At 45.2% G+C, this 18,772-nt stretch overlaps 2 protein-coding genes across 2 annotated transcripts; both read right to left on the reverse strand.

Annotated features, from left to right (window-relative positions):
* Positions 1 to 1,797: 1,797 nt before the first annotated feature.
* On the reverse strand, positions 1,798 to 10,041 carry LOC310696671 (olfactory receptor 2G3-like; the record flags this gene model as incomplete). Its single annotated transcript, XM_083482406.1, has 2 exons — positions 9,994 to 10,041; positions 1,798 to 2,679 (listed from the first exon to the last, which is right to left on the reverse strand). The coding sequence occupies exon 2, from the start codon at positions 2,605 to 2,607 to the stop codon at positions 1,798 to 1,800; it is 810 nt and encodes a 269-aa protein (XP_083338532.1). The 5' UTR covers positions 2,608 to 2,679; positions 9,994 to 10,041.
* On the reverse strand, positions 9,217 to 15,262 carry LOC310696436 (olfactory receptor 2A5-like). The gene is made up of 2 exons (XM_083481966.1): positions 15,180 to 15,262; positions 9,217 to 10,185 (listed from the first exon to the last, which is right to left on the reverse strand). Exon 2 carries the CDS (start codon positions 10,161 to 10,163, stop codon positions 9,234 to 9,236), a length of 930 nt encoding a protein of 309 aa, XP_083338092.1. The 5' UTR covers positions 10,164 to 10,185; positions 15,180 to 15,262; the 3' UTR covers positions 9,217 to 9,233.
* Positions 15,263 to 18,772: the final 3,510 nt, after the last annotated feature.

An 18,772-nucleotide genomic window follows, 5' to 3' on the forward strand; every position in this document is an offset into this window, starting at 1 on the left:
AGGAAGGGACAGTTTGCAGGACTGGGGGAAGACACAACAGCTCAGAAATAAGAAAGAACAATGGCAGTTAAAGTAAGAGAGCCAGTGTGGTGAAGTGGTCAGAGTGTCAGACGAGGACTTGGGAGACCAGGTTTCAGATCATTCGGTGACCTTGGGCCAGTCACTGCCTCTCAATCTAAGCTACCTCATAAGGTTGTTGTGAGGATTAAATGAGGATGGGAAGAAAACCATGTATGCCACCTGCTCAGACTGTGAAGAGAAGGCTCAGGACAAGCAAAAAACATCTCAGATCCATGCTTTCTAGATGTGAGACAAGCAAAGTGTGAACGAGCCCTGAGTGAGGTCCTGGCCCTAACTTGCAATTTCTTAAACTATGTTCTCATTTGGTTATGATATATGGTTTCTTTACACATGTACAGTATACATAGCATTACAATACAGGAATGTCTTGCCTCCTCCAGGAGCGCAGCATTGGATTCAAACAGGCACTATCTTGCACTCTGCTTGTCACCTAATTTCTCTCTCTGCTCCTCGTCCACATAGCTTTCTAACTCTGTTGCTTCATTCCTAACTTCCATTTTAAACTCTAACCTTTCCTAACACACTAAAACACTGCAGTTGTCTTTTACACCACACCCTTAGTTGAGGGTATATGCTGGAAGCCTCCCAGAGTTCCTGGGGCAACCCAGTCAGATTGGTGGGGTACAAATATGATGATGATGATGAAACCCACTCATCTGCAAATGGGATTGTTTTATTATCCTTTGTGTCGCTTAAATGGCTCTACCCCAGACTAATAACTCAAATGAAAATTATCTAACTTAATGAGCTTTTACACTTGGTCAAATAAAGGATTAACAAGGTCCGGCGCATGGCTTAGATACACATTGGGTCTGACTTAAATACACACATGAGTCAAGCTATCACCTCCAAGGAAATTAGCTTTGATGCCCCAAAACTTCATTTAACCCATAAACATAAAGTGAAGTGGGTGGCACTGTGGCCTAAACCACCAAGCCACTTGGGGTTGTTGATCATAAGGTCAGCAGTTCGAATCTGCGTGACAGGTTGAGCTCCAGTTGCTTTGTCCCAACTGCTGCCAACCTAGCTGTTTGGAGCATACCAGCGTGAGTAGATGAATAGGTACCATTGCAGTGGGAAGGTAAGTGGTTTTCCAGGCGCTCTGGCACTCGTCACAGTGTTCCGTGCGCCAGAAGCAGTTTAGTCATGCTGGCCACATGACCCAGAAAAAGCTGTCTGCAGACAAACGCCGGCTCCCTTGGCTGGTTACCATTATCTTCAACAAATCCATAAACCTATAACAGGGTCATATTTCAGTGGCAGAGAAAAGGCTTTGTACTTGGAAGATCTTAGGTTCAATCCCTATCATCCATAAAACAAAAACAAAAACCCACAAGTATCACAGATAGCAAAGTCCTTGCCTGAAACCTTGCAGAGACACTGCCAGAAAGAATCAACCACAGTGGAGCTGCTGGACTATTACTATAAGGTTTAAAAATGGTCAGGGACCCTGACCTGGTAAGTCCAGTGAGTGGTGACTATGGGGTTGCGGTGCTCATCTCTCTTTCAGGCCAGGGGAGCCAGCCTTTGTCCATAGACAGCTTTCCGGGTCATGTGGCCAGCATGACTAAACTGCTTCTGGCACAACAGAACACCTGACGGAAACCAGAGTACATGGAAATGCTGCTTACCTTTCCACCACAGCAGTACCTATTTATCTACTTGCACTGGTGTGCTTTCGAAGTGCTAGGTTTGCATCTCATGTTTGACTGAGGATCAACAAGGTCTTCTGCACCTTCGGAGAATTTTAATCAAGGCCTCTTTCACATCTCTGTTCTTCAGACTGTATATAATTGGATTAAACAATGGAATGACAATGCTATAAAACAGAGAGATCATTTTGTCCTGACCAGGGGAGTGGCTGGACTCAGGTCTCATGTACATAAATATGGCGCTGCCATAGAAAAGCACCACCACTGATATGTGAGAGACACATGTAGAGAATGCTTTGTGCTGTCCTTGGGCAGATTGGATTTTCAAGACGGAAGCCAGGATGCGGATGTAAGTCATCAAGATAAAGGAGATGGGGATAAGCAAGGTGAAAATGCATCCCACCGAAGTGACCTTTTCAACAACCTTGGTATCGGCACAGGCCAACTTCAGCAATGCTGGCATTTCACAGAAAAAGTGATCAATCAGATTGGGACCACAGAATGGCAACCGCCAGGTGAGGACTGTGTGTGCCACTGGCAATAAAAGGCCACTCATCCAGGTTGCCACAGCCAGCTTCATGCATACTCTCTTGTTCATGAGGAACGTGTAGTGCAGTGGGTGGCATATTGCCACATACCTATCATACGCCATCACTGCCAGGAGGATGCACTCAGTCGTGGCCAAGACCAGGAAGACATACATCTGTACAGCACAACCAGCCAATGAGATGGTTTGTCTTGGGCTCTGTAGGTTCACCAACATCTGGGGGACTGTGCTGGATGTATAGCAGATGTCCACAAAGGCAAGGTGGCTCAGGAAGAAGTACATGGGCGTGTGGAGTCGGGGGTCTAGCCAGATGAGCATCAGTATCATTGAGTTGCCCACCAGAGTGATGGTGTAGGTCACAGAAAAAAGCCCAAACAACAAAAGACGGATCTTCAAGCTCTTAGAGAGACCAAGCAGGAAGAATTCGGCCACAAATGTTTGGTTCCTCATAGCAGCTTCCTAGTCTCATTTCCTATACAAAAGAAGGAGATGAAACCTGTCACCTGGGCTTGTGTGTCTGAAGTGGAGAATACTACTCACTCTCAGTGCTACAAACATGAAATGGGTTGATATCTGAGATGACTCCTGTTCTGTCTTAGTTTGGATTAAATAAACTTACAAATATCGTTTATCTCTACATGTTCCATTATCTTTTCCCCTTGATAGAGTTGGGACAGTTTCCCTCCAGCAATGTTTCTTTGTGTGGGGTGGTGGCATCCTTGATGACTGTGAGTGGGCAAATTTCTTTCTGTGGAGAGTCTCACCATGGCAATAAGCATCTGTGTAGGCTTTTCTTAATCACATTTAAAAATGTCAAGGAAACCCCACTTTTGTCTCGTCATCTCAATTAAGCCAAACCCTCCCACCACCACCACTGCCCCACCAAAATATCAGACATCCACCCCCCCCTAGAAGCAGCTGAATATCTCACCACCGTCATTTACTGGGATAAATGGTCTCAAGAAGGGAGAAGATGCCTTTATAATCAACAGAAACTTCCTTAGCCCTGAAGCAGAAGAAAATAAACCTGTTAAGAATGTATGGGTAAGAATAATAATAATAATATATTAAGTATGCACTAGAGGTGTGGCTTACAACTAAAATCCATTTCACATGCCTCCTAAATAAACGCTTTGTTAAAATGTTTTGAGGGCAACACACACACAAATCCTGATTTCTGAGACACTGGTGTCCCCTTCCATTCCATTTGCTCTTCTAGCTTTCAAACCTTGATGGAGTTACCTTACCCTTCCACTCCTCCCGCAGCCCCCCCTTGCTAGGATGGGACCCAGAGCACACCCCTAATCCTCCCCTGTATGTATCTGATGCATTCTCAGTGAGCTGGTTAACTTGTGTTTGAGCTGTAGCATTTTAGACCACAGGTGAGGGCTTGCATAACTGAATGCTCCTCTATAGTATTTATTCATTTTTTAGTAAATAAATTCCCACACAAATAAAACTTGCATGTCAGGGAGAAGTCTAGGCTAGAACCCCAACCTCTAGGGTGAGCTATTAATCACCCATTCATATTTATCACTCCCCTTCTCCCCAGAATCTTCATTCATGTTAACTTCTGGAAATCTAAAAAAGCGGAATATTTTGGTTCCTCCACACAGTCTAGTTTCCTTTAACAAGGAGGAGAAGGAGAAGGAGGAGGAGGAGGAGGAGGAGGAGGAGGAGGAGGAGGAGGAGGAGGAGAAGATGCTATTGTGATATCTATTCAACTCTGAACACTCTAATACAGTGGACTAGAGACTCAGACACTGATCTGCAGTAATATGTTAATGAAATATGCCCTTTGGAGAAAGCCTTGAAGTACAAATAGCATTACCATTCCATATTGCTTCCGCTTTTGTCTCCTTTTGGATGCTGTCTCCTAATCAGAGTTATGGACATTGGGACATCTAATACCATGGAAGGATTTGGTCCAGAGATGTTCTTCATAGCAGAAGTTCCCATACTGTGGTCTGCAAGCTTCATTCAAGTGGTCTGTGAAGAACCATTTGAATTATATAAAAGTCCATGAATTCAGATTGTAATACAATAGAATGCAATGTAAGAAATAATACAATTCAATAGCATGCAGCATCTAGCGCTGATCTCATTGCAACTGCTTCAACCGGCAGAAAACAAAATCATCAAGATCCTCAGCAACTTTCAAATGGTCCGTGGAAGGGAGAGCATAATGATTAATGTGTGCGGGTGGTGGTGGGGATATTTGGTAAAAAGAGGGAGAACAAATATCTGGCATGCATCTTTTAGATAAAATATTACATCTTTCAGAAGAGTTACTGTTCAATTCTATACTCAAAAGTAAGTCACACTAAGTTCAAGGAAGTTCCTCTTAAACAGGGAAGTGAATATATGCTTGCTGCCAACATATATACATGAAAATACATTTTGATCATGCTCTGTTAATATAGCTATTGTCAGTGCTTTTTCTGGGGGGACACGGGGGTGCACATACCCCTAAACATTTTGTGAATCTAAGTTTGGCCTCATTGAGGGGCAGTATTTCAATATGAGTAGGGGGGAAATGAGAGTACCCCTAAACATTTTTTTTAGATAAAAAAAAGCACTGGCTATTGTTATATAATAGCTATGTGTCTTTAGCACATTAGAGTTTGCTTATCTGTTGCCAGTTTTGTATTGTTTTATTGCTGCTTATTCAGTCTATAGTTAGTGATTCGAGTTGATTGCCACAATCACATGTTGGTTGAAAATCAGGACCTGTATGGTTTAGCAAATAAACAAATCACCGTTTTAGCAAACAAGCAGTGTTAAAACTCACTCACCTGTTGATTTTCAGCATTGTTGTAAGGATTATTCAGTCTTCCCTGCATACACAGTCTCTTACTCCCTTCAGAAAAATAAAGCATCACTAGATGTTGCACTGCCCACTTTTAAATCTTTGTTGATCTGGGGAGGTGCCGAAGCTCAATTGGGAGAAGACATGATTTGTGTACAGAAGGATCCAGGTTCTATTTCCACTTAAAAAGAACTCAATGAATACGCTGTTTCCAACTTGAACTCCCTTGACCATTGCAATGCTGGCTGGAGTGAATGGGAATTGTAGTCTAAAGCATTTGGAAGACAAGTTGGGGAAAGCTTTTGCAGATAATATGGGGTTAGAATATATCTTTTGTGAAACATTTTATATTTCAATGAATTTTCTGCTGTCTAGTCTAGGTAGGTAGGAAGAGCTTAAAAGGTAAAGGTAAAGGGACCTCTGACCATTAGGTCCAGTCGTGGACGACTCTGGGGTTGCGGCGCTCATCTCGCTTTATTGGCCGAGAGAGCCGGCGTACAGCTTCCGAGTCATGTGGCCAGCATGACTAAGCCGGTTCTGGCGAATCAGAGCAGTGCAAAGAAACGCCGTTTACCTTCCCACCGGAGCGGTACCTATTTGTCTACTTGAACTGGTGTGCTTTCAAACTGCTAGGTTGGCAGGAGCAGGGACTGAGCAACGGGAGCTCAGCCCGCCACGGGGATTCGAACCGTTGACCTTCTGATCAGCAAGTCCTAGACTCTGTGGTTTAACCCACAGCGCCACCTATGTCCCACAGGAAGAGCTTAGCCCTTTCCTAATAGATTCCTTTAGCGTTCTCTACTGCTCTTTCCCTCTGGGTTGATTTTGAATGGAATATCAAGCAGTCTTTGAGCTATGAGAGAAAGGTAAAGGTAAAGGTAAAGGTAAAGGGACCTGTGACCATTAGGTCCAGTCATGGCCGACTCTGGGGTTGCGGTGCTCAACTCGCTTTATTGGCCGAGGGAGCCAGCGTACAGCTTCCAGGTCATGTGGCCAGCATGACTAAGCCGCTTCTGGAGAACCAGAGCAGCGCATGGAAATGCCGTTTACCTTCCTGCTGGAGCGGTACCTATTTATCTACTTGCACTTTGACATGCTTTCGAACGGGCAGGTGGACAGGAGCAGGGACCGAGCAACGGGAGCTCACCCCGTCACGGGGATTCGAACCGCTGACCTTCTAATCAGCAAGTCCTAGGTTCTGTGGTTTAACTCACAGCACCACCCGCGTCCCATGGGAGAAAGGTAGAATCATAGAATTGTAGAATTGCATGGGACTATGGGGGCCATCTAGTCCAACCCTCTCAATGCAGGAATATTTGCCCAACATGGGGTTTGAACTCATGACTCTGAGATTAAGAGTCTGCCATCAGAACCACAGTTCAGTCCTGAGCTACTGTATATACTGTTACAAAAGTAGGGTGCCTCCCACACTCTCTGCCAAACAGTGGCAAGAATTCATGGGGTTCCAGACACTCACCCAGGGTCTGTGTTCCTCTGGAGAACTGAGACACAGCGGAGACTGTCGTAGCTTTAAAAAATATGGTTTATTCACCTATTTACACATTTGGTCTGCACGGAGGGAGTACAGATCTTACAGCATGGTCATTTCAAGAGGGACTTTTCCCTCACAGCAGTGAAGCCCTGGAGTCAAAGGCATCTCTCTCAGGCCAGCCTTCAGCCAGCCTGCCCAAGATGGATCCCAGTCTGTCTTCCTCCTTTTTCATCACAGAACCCCTTGCTACCAGACTCCCTTTTCCTGTCACCTCAAACACACAGTTATCTTGGCAACCTTCCAACACCCCTCCCCCCAGTCTCTGTTCACACCTTAGGACTGTTGGGATACTGCCAGGGAGACAAAGGCCATCATGATCCCACGTCGATTCAGGGACAATCCATCGATCTCCCGTAGATACAGTATCAGTCAAGTAGCGACACGAGCTTCAGAAATAGCTTGCCACATTCCAGAGCTGGTGCACGCTCTATCAGCAGAGTTCGCACAGCGAAAGATGCACTCAGGAGAGCATATTTACGACTTTATTCAGTGTTGGTCAGAACAAAGAAAAAACATGACTGCCTGTCTGCAAGTCCGAGACACAGAGAGAGAAACAAAAGCAAATACAAAAGCATAAACTTCCTGTAAACAGGAAATACGCAGGCTGTGACACAACAACCTGCTCCCTTTTAAGGTGGAACGGAAATATCCTAACAAGGACAGGGAGGGGAAGGACAATTCCCTTGCATTGCCAATGGCCCTCAATTGTTTCTTAATGGCCCTAGCTTGGCCAGGTCATTTTGCATAGGCTAATCCAGGAATTCCCCTACAGCTTATATTTCCTCCTTCAGACCCCAAATAATCAAAATCCTACTATTTATTAATTTCTAGGGTTTAGGGGGTCCCCCCAATCTATAACAATACTATTATTTTAATAATTGAGTGCCTGAGGATCCAGCTGTGGGAGAAAATCTCATTAAATTCAGTATACCTTACCTCTGAATAGACACGTATAGGATTGCTCTGTTACTACAAGGTGCTACAACTGTATTGCAGTTTTCACCAGTAACAAACTGCCCTTAAACATGTTCACTCTGAAGTATATCCCACTGAGTTTAATTGAACTGAAAACATCTCAGTAGCAAAACATGCAATCTTTGTGTTAATGAAAGAAAGTAGGCTCCACGAATCTTCCAGCTGGGGAGATACACTATTTGGAGTTTTTGGAACTGGAAGCCAGCAATGACCCTTGCTCTTAAATCTACATTTCTTCCAAGAGAGAAAAATGGTGGGCTTACCTGAGAGAGAATAAAGTCTGTAAAGTGTTTCTAAGTCCCTCCTAGGAGAATGAGGTCTTAGGTAGGGTGTTAAAGATATGTTTAATATGCATAAAATGTAATGTTTGTATGTGTTGTGCTTGAAAAGATTTTGCAATGTGGCAGGAGAGGTTGAATATTTCCATCTCAGTCTTTAGGCTAATTGATGAGTCATCCCGGAAACCCGAGCTGCAGATCTGTCACAGCAGAAAGTGTTGTCCTGAGTTGCAGGCACATAGACATTATGATTGGGAGAAGGTGTGCGTAAATGATAAGGTCAGAAAGAGGTGAAAGGTGCACTGTCTCGCTAACTATTCACAAAACCAAAACCTAATAACACAGACATCCTGGCATTACTAAGACAATTAAAGTGTAGCATGGTAAAAATAAAATAAAAGTGATGTGTCAATTGCAGAGTTGGTACATATAAGCACATGTGGTGGGGCTGCTCAAAGGTGACTAAATTTTGGAATAAGTTGTTCACTGATATCACTTTGATAACTAAACATACTGTGACTCCACTTTTCCACCTGGTTCTTTTGAATCTGTATATGGAAGCAGAAGAGGATTTGAAAAGCAAATAATTTAGCTCCCATCATTTAACAACAGCCCAGGACTCCATTGCCAAATCCTGGAAGACCTGTGATCTTAACAATTTGGATTGCTAGTACTGCAGGCTTTGGCAAATTGCCCTCCCTGAAAAGATTTCTCATAAACTAAAAGTATCTAATGAACAGTGACTGAGTAATCCCCCCCCCCAATATGGCATATTTTTATTTGTTAAATGAATATTGAGGTGCACAGTCATTCAGTGTCACCAGCATATGCTAACATCTGACAAATTTAAGACTTTATAGAACCTTTATTCCCAGTAGTGATGGAACTCACAGGTGGATAATACTTTTGTTTTTATATATCTTTATGATTTCTAAAGGGAATTTTTGTATGAGTTAATACTTTACCATCCCTTTTAAGCTATGCTGTATCTTTGTACTTTTGTCTTTCCAGGGTGTGACATGTTTATTATTATTATTATTATTATTATTATTATTATTATTATTATTATTAGTTTTCCCCCCTTTTAGCTAGGTTTAAACAAATTCACTAAAATCTTGATTATTATTATTTTTAATGTTGCAGTGCAGTCCAGAGAGATAAAATGAAACCTCTTGATGCAAGATTTTCTTTAATTGCTTGACAACCGTAGCAGAAATAACATTATGGCAAAGTACATCTACTTTTGTAGCAACTTATATTTGTTACAATAGCATACAACAGCATGAACTTAAAAAAAGTATTGATTCTTTTTGATTCCACTCTGGAATCAATTTCTCAATCAACAAAGCTTGTGCTGTGACAGAATTTTGACCAAGGCCCCTTTCATGTCTTTGTTCCTCAGGCTGTATATCATGGGATTGAACATGGGGGTGAATATGCTATAGAAGAGAGAGACTATTTTGTCCAAATCTGCGGAGTGACTAGACTCTGGCCTCATGTACATAAATATGGCGCTGCCATAGAAAAGCACCACCACTGATATGTGAGAGACACAAGTAGAGAATGCTTTGTGCTGGCCTTGGGCAGATTGGATTTTCAAGACGGAAGCAAGGATGCGGATGTAAGTCATCAAGATAAAGGAGATGGGGATAAGCAAGGTGAAAATGCATCCCACCGAAGTGACCTTTTCAACCATCTTGGTATCGGCACAGGCCAACTTCAGCAATGCTGGCATTTCACAGAAAAAGTGATCAATCAGATTGGGACCACAGAATGGCAACCGCCAGGTGAGGACTGTGTGTGCCACTGGGAATAAAAGGCCACTCATCCAGGTTGCCACGGCTAGCTTCATGCATACTCTCTTGTTCATGAGGAACGTGTAGTGCAGTGGGTGGCATATTGCCACATACCTGTCATACGCCATCACTGCCAGGAGGATGCACTCAGTAATAGCCAGGGTCAGAAAAATGTGCATCTGAACGGCACAGCCAACCAACGAGATGGTTTGTCTTGGGCTCTGTAGGTTCACCAACATCTGGGGGACTGTGCTGGATGTATAGCAGATGTCCACAAAGGCAAGGTGGCTCAGGAAGAAGTACATGGGCGTGTGGAGTCGGGGGTCCAGCCAGATGAGCATCAGTATCATTGAGTTGCCCACCAGAGTGATGGTGTAGGTCACAGAAAAAAGCCCAAACAACAAAAGACGGATCTTCAAGCTCTTAGAGAGACCAAGCAGGAGGAATTCGGCCACAAATGTTTGGTTCCTCATAGCAGCTTCCTAGTCTCATTTCCTATACAAAAGAAGGAGATGAAACCTGTCACCTGGGCTTGTGTGTCTGAAGTGGAGAATATTACTCACTCTCAGTGCTACAAACATGAAATGGGTTGATATCTGAGATGATTCCTGTTCTGTCTTAGTTTGGATTAAATAAACTTACAAAATATCATTTATTTCTACATGTACCATTATCTTTTCCCCTTAATAATAGAGTTGGGACAATCGTTTCCCCCCCCCCCAGCAATTTTTCTTTTTTGGGGGGTGGGTGTCCCTGATCATTGGGATTGGGCAAATTTCTTTCTGGCCTGTGGAGAGCTTCACCATGGCAATAAGCATCTAGGTACGCGGGTGGTGCTGGACTTGCCAATCAGAAGGTCGACGGTTCGACTCTACACGACGGGATGAGCTCCCATTGTTCTGTCCCTGCTCCTGCCAGCCTAGCAGTTCGAAAGCACAAAGTGCAAGTAGATAAATAGGTACCGCTCCAGCGGGAAGGTAAACGGCGCTTCCGTGCACTGCTCTGGTTCGCCAGAAGCGGCTTAGTCATGCTGGCCACATGATCCGGAAGCTGTAAGCCAGCCCCCTCGGCCAATAAAGCGAGATGAGCGCCGCAACCCCAGAGTCGGTCATGAGTGGACCTAATGGTCAGGGGTCCCTTTACCTTTACCTAGGCTTTTCTTAATCACATCTAAAAATAAGAAGGATTTCTCATGATGCCCTTACAGTCTCATTTCTGAACAAAAAGAATAGCATGATGCTTGCATTTAAATGAAGGGAATGAAAAGTATTGGTCATACTTATCATCAATAGACAATAGCTCTCCCCCATGGGTGCATGTGTTACGATATAGAAGCAATGCGGCCGCGAGCTGCTAGCTTGAAAGCAAAACATAATGGGAATGTTGGGACTGTTCTGTGGGAAACAGAGGGACAGTCTATTCACAGTGCGAAGCACCGGAATTAGCTCAGAGTGTAATATGAGCTGTACAGGAAGTACGGGAGGAGTTTGTCTCTCTGCTGTTGGAGTTTGAAGAGAGCAGACGTGTTTTCTGTAACGCTGCAAAGACAGAAATAAAGGCATGTAAATACGTTTCTGTCTATCTCTTTCCCCTGCCCGGGGGGGGGGGCAGGAAAGAGGGGGGGGGTTCTTCTCATGCTGAGAAGGATCGCCTATCGCGACCTAGCCTGTATCCTGCTGGGGAATGCAGACAGGGAGGTCAACCGGAGATCAAGCCGGGTGCCTGGAGAGTGGCCGTTTTCTCCTGAAGGCAGGCTTGAATCCCAACAGCATGAACATGTTAAGGAGGTGGTAGAGTCATACCTTTAACCCTGCGTGAGATGCTGTATGTCTGGTCTTGGAGCTTGATGCATCAGGTGAAGTGTCTGCAGAAGGGAGACTACATGGGTAGAATTAGCTCCATGCTATTTGGAGCACTGCATTATCAGAGTTCCCAACTGCATGGAAGATACACACATAGGCTTCCCTTTGCATACATCATTCTGAACATATGGGGCAAGTGGAACATGTTAGTTCAGGGATGGCACCAGCAGGCACTTCTTCACTTCTTCCAGCACATGTAATAATGCAAATGCGGAGGAGATCATCTAATGAAGAGGGATCATACCTGTAAGAGATCTTTTGCTCTATTGTAAACATACACAAGGTATAGGATGCAGTACAAGTTGCAATACCCAAGGAGGATTGGCTTGTTCACCTGTAATGACAAAAATATAATCCACTGTTATCACTGTTTACACCTAGTGCTTTCAAGAGCAGGTGATGCTGGAAATTAATTTGAACTGGGCTTCAAAGCAACGCAGCCCCACACCCTGGCTCTCATTTCTGGAATGAGAGAGAGATTAATAGAGAGAGATAGAAATGGCTGATAGTTATCCAGAGCTGGATGGAAAAGCAGGCTTCTCAATCACACAGAAAGAGGTCTGACATGTAAAATGGTATGTGTGTAGGCTTTGTTCAGACACTGAACATTTTGGGGGGCAGGGAGGAATTAAAACATTCATTATTTTGAGAATATAATTGTTATGTTCTCACTATAGAGAATGAAGGACAAATGTAGAAGCCTTTTAAGGACTTACCTTTTCTTGGCACCTTTCTTGATACCATCATAAGAACTGCTCTGAAGGACTAAGGTATGTACGTGTCTGACCCCACTTTCTGTTCCCAACATAAGCAGGATACTATCAGGTTCTCAAAAGCAATGCAGAGTGATGCCCACCCCTGTCTGTTCCCAACACTGCTTCCATACAAGAAGTCCATTTAGGTATAATGGCTCATAGATATTGATAGGACTGTCTACCATGAATTTGTCTATTTGCTTAAAAGCAGTCTTCCCCAACTTGGTGCCCTTCAGATATTTTGGATTACAAACTCCGTAGCCCCAACTAGCATGGGTAACGGTCAGGGCTGATGGGAGTTGGAGTCCAACAACATCTGAAGCACTCCAGTTTTGTGAAAGCTGGTTTAATGTTGTCTACTTCAGCTGCCGTCATCACCACATCCCATGGCAGTAAATTAAGTTAATTATCTATTTTGTAAAGAAATGTGCTCTTGTGTCTGCCTTGAACCTGTTGCAAATCAGCTTATGACTTAGACCTTTTTAAAAGGTAAAGGTAAAGGACCCCTGACAGTTAAGTCCAGTCGCGAACGACTCTGGGGTTGCGGCGCTCATCTTGCTTTAGTGGCCGAGGGAGCCGGTGTAGAGTTTCTGGGTCATGTGGCCAGCATGACTAAGCCGCTTCTGGTGAAACCAGAGCAGCGCATGGAAACGGCGTTTACCTTCCCGCCGGAGTGGTACCTATTTATCTACTTGCACTGGCATGCTTTCGAACTGCTAGGTTGGCAGGAGCAGGGACTGAACAACGGGAGCTCACCCCATCGCGGGGATTCGAACTGCCGACCTTCCGATCGGCAAGCCCAAGGCTCAGTGGTTTACACCACAGCGCCACCCACGTCCGTGCCTTTTAAATTGCTATTATTTCAGACACAAAATGGCAAACACAATTTATTAGTTTTCTGTGGTTCATTAACATTATATATTAAAGCAAAACCATTGAAAATATTTTTTAAGTGTACACTCCATTCAGGAGTACACTGGGGAAAGTTATAAGCACAGTCAGAAAAGAAATGAAAACACTGAAGGAAGTGGTTGGCTTGGAAAATGCAGTATCTAAAATTACCATTGATACACCAACATGGAAACAGCGAAACAAAATCTGTGGTCCCAAGCGGAGCACATTTCCCCTGGTTTCCCCCGATTTAGCAGATTATTCCTGCATCAGGTAAACTCAAATTTATAGAGGGAGAGCATCAAGATGTGCAGTGTTTGAGGGTAATGTCGTGCAAACTATGTTTTTGTGCAGTAAATTCTGATATGGACAAACCCCAAGTATAAGACAGGGATTTTAAAATACACTGTTATGCACAGATACTTATGAATGGGTCTCACTGGACCCAGTGGGACTTGCTTTCCAGTAACTGTGTATACAATTGCATGGCATGCAACAAAGAGGAATAGACATATTTTTTTTACTAAAACTCTCTGCGTTAACTCTACTGTGTTGATGAAAAACAACGCTGTTGGTAAGCAGGATATAAATATCATGAACAGAATATAGTATAAACAAAACTCTGCCGTATGACATTAAATACACGAGCATACACAGAGAATGAGTGTATCACTCTGCTTTGAAAGTTATAATGCTCATGATGTTAGGGTCACAGTGCATGAGAGACCACCCTGAATGTGGGATAAAGCTAAAGCCATTATAGAATCAATTTTTTAGAATTAGCTGTTCAGAAACATTTCGTGAAACTTGGAGCAAAGGTCAAATGGGACAAATGTTTATTAGTCTAAGACTATTTAAATGCATACAATTAGACATTCTTATACAAGATTCTAACATATATAACACAGCGTTGCATTGATCTCCCATTCTTGCTATTTTTGATCCTTAAGTTTCCCCTGTTGCTGCCGCAGTCTAACATGTCACCAGTAATTTTTGTGGGATATACTTTATGTATAAAGCTTACGTGTAATATTTGAGATTTATTAAATGACAAAAGAGGTAGAGAGAGAATAACAAATAACAAGAGAGAAAAGGAACTTGCATCCCACCAAAATGTTTCCTCTTGCCTTTCTGGTTTGCAGTAACAGCCCAACAGCAAATAGTATGTGTTTAATAGTTTCCTGGCCCATTCCCTTTGAAAAAAAGGAAAGAACCTCTGCACAAGGGAACAATCAGAAGTGGAGAAGCAATTGGGGGGGGGGGAGGAAGTGCCCAGCCCTTTCCCTGCCCATCATTCCTCCACTTCAATTGACTCCTAATAACCCCCCCCCCCAGCCTTATGGAGGGATTTGGAGATGGGGAAGTGGAGACAGCGTTGGCCGGTTCGCAAGAGTCCTTTGGTCCCACTACCTCTTCCTGTCTGCATTTCATGAAATCAGGCAGCCTGTGTTTGGTCCTAGACAGTGTTTTTTTTCTAGGGGGACGCAGGGGTACACATACCCCTAAACATTTTGTGAGTCTAAGTTTGGCCTCATTGAGGGGCAGTATTTCAATGAGAGTGGGACACGGGTGGCACTTTGGGTTAAACCGCAGAGCCTAGGACTTGCCGATCAGAAGGTTGGCGGTTCAAATCCCACGACGGGGTGAGCTCCCGTTGCTCGGTCCCTGCTCCTGCCAACCTAGCAGTTTGAAAGCACGTCAAAGTGCAAGTAGATAAATAGGTACCGCTCTGGCGGGAAGGTAAACAGCTTTTCCGTGCGCTGCTCTGGTTCGCCAAAAGTGGCTTAGTCATGCTGGTCACAACCCGGAAGCTGTACACCGGCTCCTTCAGCCAATAAAGGGAGATGAGCGCCGCAACCCCAGAATCGGTCACAACTGGACCTAATGGTCAGGGGTCCCTTTACCTTTACCTATTTCAGTGAGAGTACCCCTAAACATTTTTTTAAGGGAAAAAAGCACTGGTCCTAGGAAAGTTGTTTACCTGGATATGTCAGACATAGGATGCTAGGATGGCACCACTCCAGGGTGAGAGACATCATCTGAGATGCAGCTATTATCAGGTCAGTTTAGCTCACAGGATGTTCCAGGAAATGAAGTAGAAGATGCTATATACACCCATTCCTTACTGAACCTTTTTATTTGAAACAGAAATAGCTATTTGCTACAAAATTCCTCAGAGGTCTTGTCCCAAACTCCCTTTTAAAGTATTTTTGAACTGAGCACCAAATCCCACGATATGTATGTTCCCTAGTGCAATATTGCTTGTCTGAGTATTAAGGAGGTAATCAGATAGGGAGGAGTATCACAGAATTGCAGAGTTGGAAGGGGTCCCAGGATCCACCCCACCTCCCTGCAGTGCAGGCATCTCAACACATGGTCCCTCGTCCGATTTGAAACCATACTGGACCTTGCGTGGCTTTGCAAATGTGCTAGCCGTTTTATTGCTGCACTGTTAGGAGGTCCATGATGTCATCTGGACACTTAACAAGCTCAGAAAATTTTGGGGTGGTCAGCGTTGGTTCTCCTTGTAGTCTTCTGTTCCTTGAGCTTTTAACAAATAATTTGGTCAAAGCTTCCAATCGTTATTGCTGCAAGAAATGAGCAAGATTTTGGGTTTGGTCAAGTGATTATTCAGCACAAGGTTTCTAGAAGAATAGTCCAAAGCTAGTTAAATGAAACATGGGTTCTCATGTTATTGTTTTAAAGTGGGTTTCCGGTAGGAAAACTAGTTATTATAATATAATAAATTATTCTAAGAGAACATATTATGTTTAATACTGTTTTTATTATCTGTTCTTGGTTTTTGGAATACCGTGTCCAATTCTGGGCACCACAATTTAAGAAGGATGTTGACAGGCTGGAACGTGTGGAGAGGAGGGAAACCAAGATGATCAAGGGTCTGGAAATTAAGCCTTACTAGGAGCACTTGTAACAGCTGCATATGTTTACCCTGGAAAAGAGGAGACTGGGAGGAGATAGGATAGCCATCTTCAAATATTTCAAGGGTTGTCACATGGAAGAGGGAGCAAGCTTGTTTTTTCCTGCTCTGGAGGGTAGGACTCAAACCAATGGCTTCAAGCAACATGAAAGGAGACTTCCTGAGAGTAAGAGCTGTTCAACAGTGGAACGGTCTCCTTCACGAGGGTGTGGACTCTCCTTCCTTGGAGGTTTTTAATCAGATGTTGGATGGCCAGTCTGATTGGTTCTAGAACAATAGGATCCAAAATGCAGCAGTCTGATTGGTCCTAGAACAATAGGATTCAGAATGCAGCAGTCTGATTGGTCCTAGAACAATGCAGCAGTATGATTGGTCTGCAGGAGCCACCCAATTCGGCTCCAGATGGAAGTGAATCCACAACCTGATTGGCCTACAGGAGAATTCCGGAATTAGCCAACACGTGCAGCCCATTGTGTAAATAATGTATATAAAGCAGATACCTTGAGGAGACATTCATTCCTCCTCACCACTATGAGTTGAATAAAGAGCATGAAATCCACTCTCGACTCTGAGTGTATTTCACTGGCGACGAAGGTGGGATCCCGCTGAGCTGACTGCCACACACAGCACTGTAGCACCGCCACCTGCCGCACCGCTGCCTCGCACCGTGTATCCAGGCTTCAGCTCCGGGACACAAGGAACTCAGAATGGCAACCGACAGCAGCTTCTTGCCCTTCAACCCAGCATCCGGAGACTGGAAAGCGTACGCCTCCTGTTTCAGCTTCCTCCTAGAACCCAAAGGGGTCACCGACGAAGAAGATGCCAAGAAGAGGGTGATATTCTTCAGTGTCTGCAGAGAGGAGACATTTGAAATCGCCCGGGCTCTCCTTGCACCTGAAGACGTCACTACTGTTCCATGCAAAACAATAATGGAACGGCTGAAGGGGCACTTTTCACTGCAGCCGTCAGTGGTGACTCGTTGAAATGCCTTCTACGCAAAGCGGCAAGCCCCTGGGGAAACCATAACTGGGTTTGTGACCTCTCTGCGCCAAGCGGTCCTGTTCTGCAACTTCTCAGAGTTGGAGAACATGCTTCATGACCGCCTCGTTGGTGGCCTGAAGGATGAGAAGCTGCAACGATGCCTCTACGCTAAGAAGGACCTAACGTTCCAGGTTGCTCTGGAGAAGGCCCTGGCAACAGAAGCTGCTGAGAGGTTGAAGCAAGAGGCACGGCCGAGCCTGCCATCCCAACCGAGGGTCCACCACGAAGACCTCACCGATGACTCAGGATCTGACAGGGAGGAGGTGCACCGAGTACAGCAGCGCACTCAAGCAGCGCACAGACCACAGCTGCCTCAACAAGAAGGAGGGAACTGCACAAGCTGCAGGGAGAGTCACGAGAGGAGGACCTGCCGTTTCCGCAACGCAGAGTGCAGGCAGTGCAGAAAATTGGGACACATCGCCCTGGTGTGTCGGGCTCAGCCCACCCGACGCCAGGCATCCGATGACCGATCCAAGAGCCCCAGGTCCCGGGGCCCATCACACCAAGGCAACTCAACAGAGCTCACGGACTTCCAGGTATACCAGTTGCCCCACCCCAACGTAGAGAAAATTTATGTAGAGGTACAGATAGAGGGGGCCCCGTGCCGCATGGAGCTTGACACGGGTTCAACTCTATCCATAATCTCGGCAAGGACCTTAAGGAAACTGTGTCCTAGTGGGGGTCCCAAACTCAGGCCGGCCCCATTCACCCTCCGGGACTTCCAGAAACATAAGGTTCCCCACAATGGGGGTGGGGACCTTCAGGGTGCAATATCGAGAGCGGAAGCGGCAACTGGACTTGCTTGTGGTCAACGGCCCCTACATTAGCTTACTGGGATTGGCATGGTTTGGACCACTGGGGCTAGCCGTCACCGGGGTGAACCGCACTAGCTTACAAGTGAACGTGGATGCCATATGCAAGGAATTTCTGGGGGTTTTCGGTGGGGAATTGGGACAGTATACGGGGGCCCCCACTGCTTTACAGCTTGACCCCGCAGTACGACCTGGCAGGCTCAAGGCCCACAGGGTCCCGTTTGCCCTGAAACCCCGTATAGACGAGGAATTGGACCGGCTCGTGGAGCAAGGAGTGCTGGAGCCGGTGCCTAATGCCCCCTGGGAAACCCCAACTGTCAGACCCATCAAGCCTAATGGTTCAGTCCGCATCTGCGCAGACTACAAATGTACCATAAACAAGGCCCTCACGGCCCACGCATACCCAGTGCCAGTGGTCAGCCATGTCCTTGCCACCCTGGCTGGGTCAAAAAATTTTGGCAAGCTGGATTTGGCCCAAGCATATCAACAGCTGCCAGTAGATGAGGCCACAGCAGAGGCACAGACGATTGTGATGCACAGAGGAGTGTTCAGGGTAAAGCGGACGCAATTCGGTGTCAGCGTGGCACCAGGCATATTCCAGAATCTAATGGACTCTCTCCTTAATGGGATTCCTGGCCTCACTCCCTTCTTCGATGATGTGTTGATTGCTGGGCCCACGCCAGAGGAGTTTGAGGACCGCCTCCGCACCGTTCTGCACCGTTTCCAGACGGCGGGTCTCAAGGTGAAGAGGGGAAAATGTCTACTAGAAGTGCCTCAGGTGGA

This window comes from Podarcis liolepis (genome assembly GCF_965112155.1).
Source record: "Podarcis liolepis genome assembly, chromosome: 17".
NCBI classification, from domain to species: domain Eukaryota; kingdom Metazoa; phylum Chordata; class Lepidosauria; order Squamata; family Lacertidae; genus Podarcis; species Podarcis liolepis.